We start from the raw sequence: 12,844 nt of genomic DNA on the forward strand, positions 1-12,844 counted from the left end.
ACGTGAATATTGAGTAGGGATGAAAAAAATCTGCTTATATTTTGCAATAACTATTTATTATATATTTCTAGAGAAAAAATAAGCAGACAATAATGCTTGGCATCTAAAATGCTTGATTTGGCAAGCTGTTTACAGAAGAAAAAAACAAAAAAGCCAACAAAAACAACAAACAAGAGAACAAACAAAAATGATATATATCTACAGCATGACTGAATAGACTACTATAGTATTGGAAACATTAGGACTTAATTATAAAATAAAGAATAATTTCACAAGGGTGATAAAATGTTTTCAAGAACAGTTTTGTAATTTATGCATTTTACTTTGACTTAGAATGCATACTTAAGAAGTATAAATTCTGATGTTGATAATAATTAAATTTACATAGAAAAATAAAATATGTCTTTCTTAATAAAGTCACAGAAATGTATTATTCTTACAAATTTACACATTTCCATGAAATATTTTGGAGATAGATGTATGTGTCATCAAGATTTTATCTATGATGTGAAAATTTTTTTTTCAAAATATGTGTTAAGTATTTTAAGAGCTTAATTGTGTCCTCAGTAAATCACAGTGGAACTAAAATAATAAATTAAAAAGATTATTTTTCTGTACTTAATATGTGTCTCTCTTTAAGGAAAACTACATTCATAATGCATGGAAAATATTAACCAAACATCTACTGATTTCTTTTTATTGGGGTTATTCCCACCATCAAGAATTGGCCTGTATTTTTTCATTTTCAATTTTCTCATTTTCCTAATGGCTCTGTTTGCCAACCTGTCCATGATCATCCTTATCCTCCTGGACACCCATCTCCATACACCCATGTATTTTCTACTTAGTCAGCTCTCCCTCATGGACCTGAACTTCATCTCCAACATTGTTCCCAAGATGATTTCTGATTATCTCTCTGGGAACAAGTCTATTTCTTTCATCAGAAGTGCAGTTCAGAGCTTCTTCTTTGTTGCTTTACCTGGTCTGAAGGATTAATATTGGCCTCTATGGCCTATGATCGTTATGTGGCAATTTGCTTTCCTCTCCATTATCCCATTCGTATGAGCAAAAGACTGTGTGTGTTGATGATAACAGGATCTTGGATCATGGGCTCCATCAACTCCTGTGCCCACACTGCATATGTCCTCAATATACCTTACTGTCGATCCAGGACCATCAACCATTTCTTCTGTGATCTTGCAGCCATGTTGACTCTGGCCTGCATGGACACCTGGGTCTATGAGTACACAGTGTTTTTGAGCATCACTCTTCTCCTTGTGTTTCCATTCATCTGCATTGCATGTTCCTATGGCCGGGTCCTCCTTGCTATCTGTCGCATGTGGTCAACAGAAGGGAGGAAGAAGGCCTATTTGACCTGTAGCACCCACCTCACTGTGGCGACTTTCTACTATGCACCTTTTGTTTACACTTATCTATGCCCAAGATCCTTTCGATCTCCCACAGAGGACAAGGGCCTGGCTGTCTTCTACACCATCCTGACCCCCATGCTCAACCCCATCATCTACAGCCTTAGAAATAAGGAGGTGATGGGGGCCCTGAAAAGAGTGATTCAGAGGTTCTGGTCTGTAAAATGAAACAAAGTTCTCACTTGTTCTCTGTTGCTTAGGAATACATTAATTTCATTCCTTAAGAATGCCATTCCAGGATTAAAGAAAGGGATTACATTAATCTAGAAAATTAAAATAATAGACATTTGATAAAATAATTGTATATTCCCAATCATTCTGTTTTTGTGGTAATTTTTCTTTTTATTTCTTTTTTCGTTACAAATAATTTATTAACTGCAGGTTGAAGTCTAAAGGCCACAGTTATACTCAATAATACAAGTATCTAACAATACAGTAAATAGGAACACAATAGTCAACATATATAAAGAGGGACTCCTGGGTGGCTCAGTGGGATAAGCTTCTCCCTTTGGCTCAGGTCCTGATCTCAGGGTCCTGGGATTGAGCCCCACATCATTCTCTCTGCTCAGTAAGGAGCTTTCTTCCCCCCTCTCTCTCTTCTTGCCTCTCTGCCTACTTGAGATCTATCCCTCTCTCAAATAAATAAATAAAATCTTTTTTTTAATATATGGAAAGGGCCCAGATGCCCATCAAGAGATGAAACGGTAAAGAAGGTATATATATCATAATATAAATCTATGTAGAGATATATGGATATAAAAACAGAATGAATTCTTGCCATTCCAATGACATGAATGAAGTTATAGGGTATTATGCTAAACAAAATAAGTCAGTCTGAGAAAGACAAATATCATATGATTTCACTCACATGTAAAATCAAGAAACAAACGAGTGAAGGGAGAAAAGAGAAAGGTAAACAAATAAAAAGACCCTGAATTCTAGAGAACAAGCTTATGGTCACCAGAGGGGAAGGTGTGGGACATGGGTTAAACAGGGAATGGGGATTAAGGAGTACACCTGTGATGAGCACCAGATGTTGAATAGCCACATTATGCACCTGAAACTTATATCACACTGTATTTTATCTAATTGGAATTAAAATAAAATCTTAAAAAAACAGTTAAGTGGTGACAAATGATCTAATATTATGTGCAATGGACAATTTGTGAAACAAGCATAAAATGCTGTCAAATTACTCTCTTCAATGACACTGAAGTATGTAGCATAATTCACATTGTGTTTAATTGTTGTAAATGGTTCTCAGTGTAAATGCCTAGAAACATTTTGGAGTTTTGTTATTTTTTATCTGTATGAATGACCAATGCTGCTATTGATTAACTAATAAAGTAATATAACTTAATTCTCCTTACAAAAATTAGCATATATATCCATAAATATAACACATATACACATATATAACATATAAACATAAAATGCAAAACACTGAATCATAAAGAAACAAATAAATTTAGCATATTTGAAAGTGGAGAATTCCTGGTTTCAAGCCAATCTCCATTTTAGCTAAGGTTTTGTGAGATTTCATTTCCACCCACAGTAGATAGAAATGTTACAGAACTGCGGTGGCTCTGTTACGTTATGATGATCTTCTAAAAGGGGTTCTTCTCTGTTCTTCATGCCACCAGTGGCTCCTAACCATACCCATCCTTACTTGTCTGCACAACATAACTTTGCTGCTTAGAGCTTGTCAGATTCAACCGAATTATAAATAGAAAATGCTTAGTAACCATCAGTGTTCTAAAGCCCATTATTCCTAATGTACCATTGGTAACGCTATGATACTCACTAATGTGGCTATTTCATTGTTATTTTCATCCATTCACATAAAAGTGATTTAGTACAACATTTTCCAACATTTTTTAATAAGTGTACCAATTCTTGGGGTCCCTTGCTGGGTCAGTGGATTAAGAATCTGACTCTTGATTTTGGCTCAGATTATTTTATATTGACCCCCAATCCTGGTTTTGAGACTGGTGTGGAACCTGTTTAATTTGATTTCTCCCTACAGAGAGGAGAAAAGGGTTAGGGGAAATTGGAGGGGGAGATGAACCATAAGATACTATGGACTCTGAAAAACAGTCTGAGGGTTTTGGAGAGGTTGGGGGTGGGAGGTTGGGTGAACCTGGTGGAGGGTATTAGGAGGGCATGTATTGCAAGGAGCACTGGGTGTGGTACATAAACAATGAATTCTGGAACACTGAAAAGAAATTTTAAAAATAAATAAAATTTCTTTTTAAAAAGATTATTTCTCCCTTTCCCTTTGCCCCTCCCTCCACTCCTCTAAAGAAAAATAAAACAATAAAAAAGTGTACAGATGTTTATAGTCCCATATATAATAATAATAATAAAACAGTATCATTTAAAATGGATGTCAGCCTATGTTCTCCTCTAAAATTTTGATAGATTCCTCCGTCATGTTGAGGTCTATCATCCATTTCAAGTTTATCTTTGTGTATGGTGTAAGAGAATGGTTGAGTTTCACTCTTCTACACATAGCTGTCCAAATTTCCCAGCACCATTTATTGAAGAGACTGTCTTTTTTCACTGTATATTTTTTCCTGCTTTCTTGAAGATTATTTGACATCAGCCACAGGCGCTTCTTTCAAGACACGTCTCCAAAGGCAAAGGAAACAAAAGTAAAAATGAACTTTTGGGACTTCATCAAGATTAAAAGCTTCTGCACAGCAAAGGAAACAGTCAACAAAACAAAGTGGCAACCCACGGAATGGGAAAAGATAGTCGCAAATCACACTACAGACAAAAGGCTGATATCCAAGATCTATAAAGAATTCCTCAAACTCAACACACACAAAACAGATAACCATGTCAAAAAAATGGGCAGAAGACATGAACAAACACTTCTCCAATGAAGACATACAAATGGCTAATGGACACATGAAGAAATGTTCATCATCACTAGTCATCAGGGAGATTCAAATCAAAGCCACATTGAGATACCATCTTACACCAGTTAGAATGGTCAAAATCACCAAAACAGTAAACACCATGTGTTGGAGAGGATGTGGAGAAAGGGGAACCCTGTTACACTGTTGGTGGGAATACAAGATGGTACAGCCATTTTGGAAAAACAGTGTGGAGATTCCTTAAGAAATTAAAAATGGAGCTTCCCTATGACCCTGTAACTGCACTACTGGGTATTTACCCCAAAGATACAGCTGTAGTGAAAAGAAGGGCCAACTGTACCCCAGTGTTCATAATAGCAATGGCCACAGTTGCCAAACTGCAGAAAGAGCCAAGATGCCCTTCAAGGGATGAATGGATAAAGATATGGTCCATATATACAGTGGAATTTTATGCCTCCATCAGAAAGGATGAATACCTAACTTTTGTATCAACATGGACGGGACTGGAGGAGATTATGCTGAGTGAAATAAGTCAAGCAGAGTAAGGGTCATTTATCATATGGCTTCACTTACTTATGGAGCATAAGAAATAACACGGAGGACATTGGGAGATGAAGAGGAGAATTGAGTTGGGGGTAATCAGAGGGGGGAGACAAACCATGAGAGACTGTGGACACTGAGAGACAAAAGGCAGGATTTTGGGGGGGGCGGTGAGCCTGGTGGTGTGTATTATGGAGGGCACTGGGTGTGGTGTATAAACAACGAATTTTGGAACACTGAAAATTTTTAAATTAAATTAAAGTAAAGGGGTTCCAGCTTCTTTGCATATTATCATATGTTGTTATCAACATTAGGCACCCATAGAAGTCCACTCAAGTAATCCAGGATGAGGTTTCCTGGACTGGCCACCTGTTTTATTGGTACACCATTCCCGTATTTAAACTTAGCCCTGGAAAACAGTGTTTCTGTATTCATAAATTTAAATCAAATATATTCAATAACCATGTTTTTACAATAATTCTTTTTTTAAGGGGGGAGACAAAGGGTTATAAATATACTCTACTTGGCTTTCAATCCAGAATTATTTGAGTTAAAATCTTATTAATAATGATTTTTTAAGGGACCTGGTGAAACCAGAAATGCCCTTCACTCTTTCTGTGCTGTGAACACATTCAAGTTTAGATCCCTGAGACTGAGAGATTTTCATGAACAGCACCAGTGGGCAGGACTGAAGTAACAGGGCAGTAACTGAAGCACTTTTCCTTCACCAGAAATGCTCTCTGTGCTCAGGGGAGTACAGGAAGGGGAGTTCTCAACCATCCACTGGGTCCCACTCAAATTTCATACCTTCAGCAAGCAAGAATGTCAAATGGCCCCCTGAGGTGTGCTGCTGTCACAGAAACACACCACAAGGCTGTAAAGTCTTGAGCATAAACATGTGAAAATGAGATTAAACTAAGTGTACCACTTGCTTCCAAGTGTTTAAATGTTCTGTATGTGGATGTCTCAAGATTTGCTTTCTTTTCCTTGTTGCCACATATCACTGTTCCTAACACAGTGATGTATGTGTCTGACGGAGGTTGTGTATATTGGTTTTAGATATTTCTATGATCACAGCTCCTAACTGAAAAACTGCTTCAGCAAAGTGTTTTCTATCTGTTTCTCTGAAAACAAAACCAAATTATGCTTCTAACAAAGAACAGTCTAACCTGATAAACAAAACTGATTCATTTCTTGGATTATGCAGATTTGATTTATACATAAGGCACCTCCATGAATGTAAATTCAACAGAAATTTCATAAAACACGGTCTTCAATTAACAGATACTTTTAATTGTAAATCACTAAGGGACTTCATATGTGGGTCTGTAACCTGGGACAAAGCTTTCTGAAAGCCTAAAATGAAACAGGAAGACTAGAAATTCTATGAGGGCAGGAGCTTAGTGACTTTGTCTTCCCACTCAATCTCCAGCAGGTAGAACAGGTCAGTATATATGGGTTATCCCAGGTGGGAAAGAGAGTATGCATCATATGTATGTATTTTATATATTTACTTTTCTTTATTTTGAACTGGTCCTCAAGGATGTGCAAGTAGCAAAGTCAAGAACCAAGAAAGGACACCACAGGGGCAGTTGCAGAACTAGAAGGGGAAGCAGGACAGAGAGGAATGCAGAGAGAGAAGTGCAGTTGGAAGGTGACCCTTCACCTTGGACAGCATTGTGTGAGTGGGGAGGGGTCTGGCAGGAAGCAGGCAGGACTCCTGGAATTTATTCCCAGGGCAAAAATAAGGAGAGAGATGCACTTGCATAGAGAGCTACAGCCACCTCCCTTCCACATGCAAGCCCAACAACCCCACTGGCAAGCAGCACAGTGGGCCCAGCTGAGCAAGAGCTCTGGGGCTGGAGGAGAGCAGCAGGAGTCACAGGAGCATGAGCCTTGGTGCAGTTGGAGTGGTTCCTGATAACCCACCATACAGGCATCCTGAGCCCCTCCAGCAGGTACTAGGACCAATGGCTCCCTAGACTGGGCCTCTGAGCTGCCCTGCCCAGTTTCTGCAGAGCTACACCTGTGGCCTGGATGGGCTTGGGTGGTGTGAGGACAATGTAGCTGAGGAGGTAAGTGTGGACTGGAGTGAAAGCCCAAGGCTGGTGCCATGGATTACCAGGAACTATTGGACAGGGAGCTGGCACCTAGCCCTAGTGGGCCTTCCAGGCCAAGGGACGGTGGGGATGGGGTCAGCACCCATTCCTTCTCTCTTCAACCTGCAAGTGCACCGGGTTTCCCATGCCTGTGATGCCGAACTTGTCACTCCCTCAGGTAGGGCATGTCCTGAGTGAGAGGAAACCAGTCATCCCTAGGGCTGGGTGGAGGTTATGGGTTGACAACTAGAGGTACTGAATGACCCTCAGGACGCCAGACTGGTGGTGGACATTTGGCTGTTGTTTCCTATTATGACATGTATCCCCCTTCTGCCCACTTATCCCCACAGGGAAAAATATCTAGTGTTCCAGGACAGAGATTCTGCAGAGACACCCAGGAGCACTTAATCACCTCACAACCACTTCCTCCCTGGTCCAGACCCCCAACTTCTGACAAGTGCCCAGACCTGAGCAGAGAAAGTGCTCAAGGAGTGGAGGATATCCCCAGTATCTGTAGGGGATTAACCAGTTTGTCCCCCACACTAGTAACTGTACCAGGGGTGCATTGGCTAAAGCCTCCCTTCCTGTCCTCTGGGGAGATCGGAAGGGCAGGAAGCCAGAGGACCTGAGTATACCTGGGCCAGCACCACAGTTACCTGCCTGATGGGTGTGAGCATTTTCTAGGGGTGGAAGAACTCTTCTGGGGGTTATCGTCTGCCTTTTACAGACTCTAGTCATTGATTAAAGTTCATGGAATGTTTTCTCTTATCTCTACCTTTATCCACTTGCAGATATTCTGACTCTGTTTATGACCTCAGGTGGAAATAGAATAAAAGAAGAGTCTGGTCATTGTTACTATTGAGAATACTGCCTGTCATAACCAGATGCACTCAGCCTGGTAACTACAGGAAACAGGGACACTTCCATGCCCAGGACTCACACTTCAGGTTTGTTTGGTCTCCACTAGGTTTGCCACTGTCTTCTGGTTAGAGCTGTTGTAGAAAGTGCTGGGGAGAAGCTCCAGTTTCAATCCTTAGCATAAACAAGTGTTATGGGGCATCTGCAGCTATTTTCAAGTTCACACTCTTAAAAAAGAATAATAAAAAAATGAAAATAAAAAGATAAAGTGGCAAATAGTTGGTGGTGTTTGGAGTTTGTTTATGGGTCTTGGTAATGCAGAAAATGAATGCATTTTAGTCTTTACCAGATGATAGAAATGCCAACTTCACTTGCTCCTCCTGGAACCCTAGAAACAGAAGAAAGGGTTGAAAGAGGAGAGCTCTCTGGAGCATCCAGATGGATTGGATTCTGATGTACTAGGTGGAAAGAACTGTTAAGTAGGAAAGAGAAGCTTAAAATTGCTATTGAGGGAAGACATACAAATGGCTATCAGACACATGAAAAAATGTTCATCATCACTTCCCTATGACCCTGCAATTGCACTACTGGGTATTTACCCCAAAGATACAGATGTGTGAAAAGAAGGGCCATCTGTACACCAATGTTTATAGCAGCAATGGCCATGATCGCCAAACTGTGGAAAAAACCAAGATGCCCTTCCACGGATGAATGGATAAGGAAGATGTGGTCCATATACACTATGGAGTATTATGCCTCCATCAGAAAGGATGAATACCCAACTTTTGTAGCAACATGGATGGGACTGGAAGAGATTATGCTGAGTGAAATAAGTCAAGCAGAGAGAATCAATTATCATATGGTTTCACTTATTTGTAAAGCATAACAAGTAACATGGAGGACATAGGGAAATGGAGAGGAGAAGGGAGTTGAGGGAAATTGAAAGGGAAGATGAACCATGAGAGACTATGGACTCTGAAAAACAATCCAAGGATTTTGAAGGGGTGGGGTTAGGATATTGGGGGAGTCAGTTGGTGGGCATTATGGAGGGCACGTGTTGCATGGAGCACTGGGTGTGGTGCATAAACAATGAACTCTCTTATGCTAAAAAGAAATAAATTTTAAAAATGAAAAAAATAATATATTAATTGTAGGGGACCTCACAGTCCATTAACAGCAATAGACAGATCATCTAAGCACAAAATAAAAAAGAAATGGGAACATTAAATGACACATTGGACCAGATGGACCTCATACATATATACAGAACATTTCACCCTAAAACAACAGAATACTCATTCTTTTCGAGTGCACATGGAAATTTCTCCAGAATAGAATACATACTGGGTCACAAATAAGGGCTCAACAGATACTGAAATACTGAGATTATTCCTGACATATTCTCAGACCACAATGCTTTGAAACTGGAACTCAATCAAAAGAAAAGTTTTGGAACAAATTCAAACACTTGGAAGCTAAAGACCACCCTGCTTTAGAATGTTTGAATCAACCAGCAAATCAAAGAAGAATTTAAACAATTTATGGAAACCAATGAGAATGAATACATATCAGTCCAATACCTATGGGATATGTCAAAGGCAGTACTAAGGGGGAAATACATAACAATACAAGCCTCACTCAAAAAGAAAAAAAAATTGAAAAATCCTGAATACTCCAACTCCCTTTACACCTTAAAGAACTGGAGAAGCAACAGCAAATTGAGCCTAACCCACACAGGAGAAGGGAAATAATTAAGATTAGAGCAGAGATCAGTGAATTAGAAACCATAAATACACTAGAACATGGCAAAGAAACTAGAAGCTGGTTTTTTTTAATTTTTTATTTTTTCAGTGTAACAGTATTCATTATTTTTGCACCACACCCAATGCTCCATGCAATCCGTGCCCTCTCCAATACCCACCACCTGGATCCCCCAACCTCCCACCCCCAGCCCCTTCAAAATCCTCAGATTGTTTTTCAGAGTCCATAGTCTCTCATGGTTCACCTCCCCTTCCAATTTCCCTCAACTCCCTTCTCCTCTCCATCTCCCCTTGTCCAGAAGCTGGTTTTTTGAAAGAATTAAGATAAATAAACCACGGGCCAGACTAATCCAAAAGAAAAAAGAAAGGACCCAAATTAATAAAATTATGAATAAAAGGGGGAGATTATAACTAACATCAAGGAAATAGAAACAATTATTAGAAATTATTATCAATATATTTGGCTATATACCAAAAAGTTAAGCAACCTAGAAGAAATTGATGCATTCCTGGAAACCTATAAACTTCCAAGACTGAAAAAGAAAGAAATTGACAACCTGAATAGACCAATAACCAGCAAAGAAATTTAAGCAGTAATCCAAAACCTCAAAAATCTAGACTCCAGGACCTGATGGATTCCTGGGGGAATTCTACCAAACATTCAGAGAAGAAATAATGCCTATTCTCCTGAAGCTGTTTCAAATCACAGAACAAAAGGAAAACGTCCAGAATCTTTCCATGACACCAGCATTACCTTGATCCCCAAACAAGACAATGACCCTATCAAAAAGAATTACAGAAAAATATCCCTGATGAACATGGATTCCAAGATTCTCAATAGTATATTAGCTAACAGGATCCAACAATACATTAAAAAGTTTATTCACAAAAAAAAAAAAGTTTATTCACCACGACCAGGTGGGATTTATCCCTGGGATGCAAGGGTGGTTCAACATTCGCAAATCAATCAATGTGATAGAACAAATCAATAAGAAAAGAGAGAATAACCACACTGACCTCTCAATTGATGCAGAAAAAGCATTTGACAAAATACAGCATCCATTCCTGATTAAAAATCTGAAGAGTACAGGCATAGAGGGAACATTCCTCAATTTCATAAAATCCATCCATGAAAAATCCATAGCAAATATCATTCCTAATGGCAAAGAGTTGAGATCCTTTCCCTTAAGATGAGGAACACAACAAGGATGTCCACAGTCTCTACTCTTGTTCAACATAGTATTAGAAGTCCTAGCAACAGCAATCAGACAACAAAAGGAAACAATAGTGTCTTCCTGCCTGCCTTTCAGATTTGGAAACACTGCTCCAGGTTTACCCTTTTTCACAGTATCAGCCAAGACAAATTACAAAGTTGACCATGGTTGAATTTTGGAATACTTAAGGCAAACTGTAAGATCTAATTAAGTCAGAGGTTTTATTCTTTGATCTAACTGTGAAGAAACTGATGGAAGGTATGTTTTTTATGTTATAAATAAAAGCCATTCAAATTGACAAAGAAGAAGTTAAATTCTCTCTCTTAGCAGATGACATGATACTTTATATGGAAAACCCAAAAGATTCCATCCCCAAATTACTAAAACTCATATAGCAATTCAGTACTGTGGCAGGATACAAAATCAATGCACAGAAGTCAGATGCTTTCTTATACACTAACAATGAAAGGGTAGAAATAGAAATTAGAGAATTAATACCATTTACAATCCCACCAAAAATCCTAAAATATCTTGGAATAAACCTAACGAAAGAGATAAAGGATCTATACTCTAGGAACTACAGAACACTCATGGAAGAAATTGAAGAAGACACAGAAAGATGGAAAAACACTCCATGCACATGAATCAGAGAATAAATATTGTTTAAATGTCTGTGCTGCCCAGAGCAATCTATACGTTCAACACCACCCCGATCAAAATACCATTGGCATTTTTCAAAGTGCTAGAACAAACCATCATAAAATTTCTGTAGAACCAGAGAAGACCCCAAATCGCCAAGGGAACGTTGAAAAAGAAAAACAAAACTGGGGTCATCATGTTGCGTTATTTCAAGTTTTATTACAATGCTGTGATCAACAAGACAGCATAGTACTGACACAAAACCAGACACATAGACCAATGGAAAGAATAGAGAGCCCAGACATGGACCCTCAACTCTATGGTCAAATCATCTTCAACAAAGCAGGAAAATATATCCAGTGGAAAAAAGACAGTCTCTTCAATATATGGTGCTGGGGAAATTGGACAGCTATATGTAGAAGAATGAAACTCGAATATTTTCTTGTACCATACACAAAAATAAACTCAAAATGGGTAACAGACCTCAACATGAAACAGGAATCCATCAGAATCCTAGAGGAGAACATAGGCAGTAACCTCTTTGATATCAGCCACAGCAACTTCTTTCAAGGTATGTCTCCAAAGGCAAAGGAAACAAAAGCGAAAATGAATGTTTGGGACTTCATCGAGATCAAAAGCTTCTGCACAGCAAAGGAAAAATTCAGCAAAACAAAGAGGCAACCCACGGAATGGGAGAAGATATTCAGAAGTGACAGTACAGACAAAGGGCTGATATCCAAGATCTATACAGAACTCCTCAAACTCAACACCCAAAAAACAGATAATCACATCAAAAAATGGGCAGAATACATGAACAGACATTTCTGCAAAGAAGACATACAAATGTCTAACAGACACATGAAAAAATGTTCATCATCATTAGCCATCAGGGAAACTCAAATCAATGATATTTTTAAGTTCTTTAATTTCTTTTTTGACCCATTTGTTCTTTAGCAGGATGCTCTTTAACCTCTAGCTGCTTCAGTTCCTACTAAATTTCTTCTTGTGATTGAGTTTCAGTTTCAAAGCATTGTGTTCTGAAAACACACGTGGAATAATCTCAAACTTTTGGTACTATTGAAAGCTGATGTGTGACCTAGTGTGTGATCCATTATGGAGAAATTTCCATGTGTATTCAAAAAGAATGAGTATTCTGTTGTTCTAGGATGGAATGTGCTGTATATCTCTGTGAAGTCGATCTGGTCCAATGTGTCATTCAAAGCTTGTTATTGTTATTGTTCCTTGGTTATTTTCTGCTGGGATGATCTGTCCATTGATGTGAGTGGAGTGTTGAAGTCTCCTCCTATTAAAGTATTATTAATACAATGTCTCTTTACTTTGTATATTGATTGGCTTATCTAATTGGCTGCTCCACATTGAGGGCATATATATTTACAATTGTTAGATCTTTTTGTTGGATATACC

The 12,844-nt window shown here is 38.7% G+C and overlaps 1 protein-coding gene across 1 annotated transcript; it reads left to right on the plus strand.

Annotated features, from left to right (window-relative positions):
* The first annotated feature begins 660 nt into the window (after nt 1–660).
* Nucleotides 661–1,595, plus strand: LOC111139429 (olfactory receptor 2L3-like). The gene is given in 2 exon segments (XM_022491681.1): nt 661–979; nt 982–1,595. Coding segments are annotated over 2 exon segments (933 nt in total).
* Nucleotides 1,596–12,844: the final 11,249 nt, after the last annotated feature.

This window comes from Enhydra lutris, unplaced genomic scaffold (genome assembly GCF_002288905.1).
Source record: "Enhydra lutris kenyoni isolate GAN:26980312 unplaced genomic scaffold, ASM228890v2 scaffoldscaffold106, whole genome shotgun sequence".
NCBI lineage: Eukaryota > Metazoa > Chordata > Mammalia > Carnivora > Mustelidae > Enhydra > Enhydra lutris.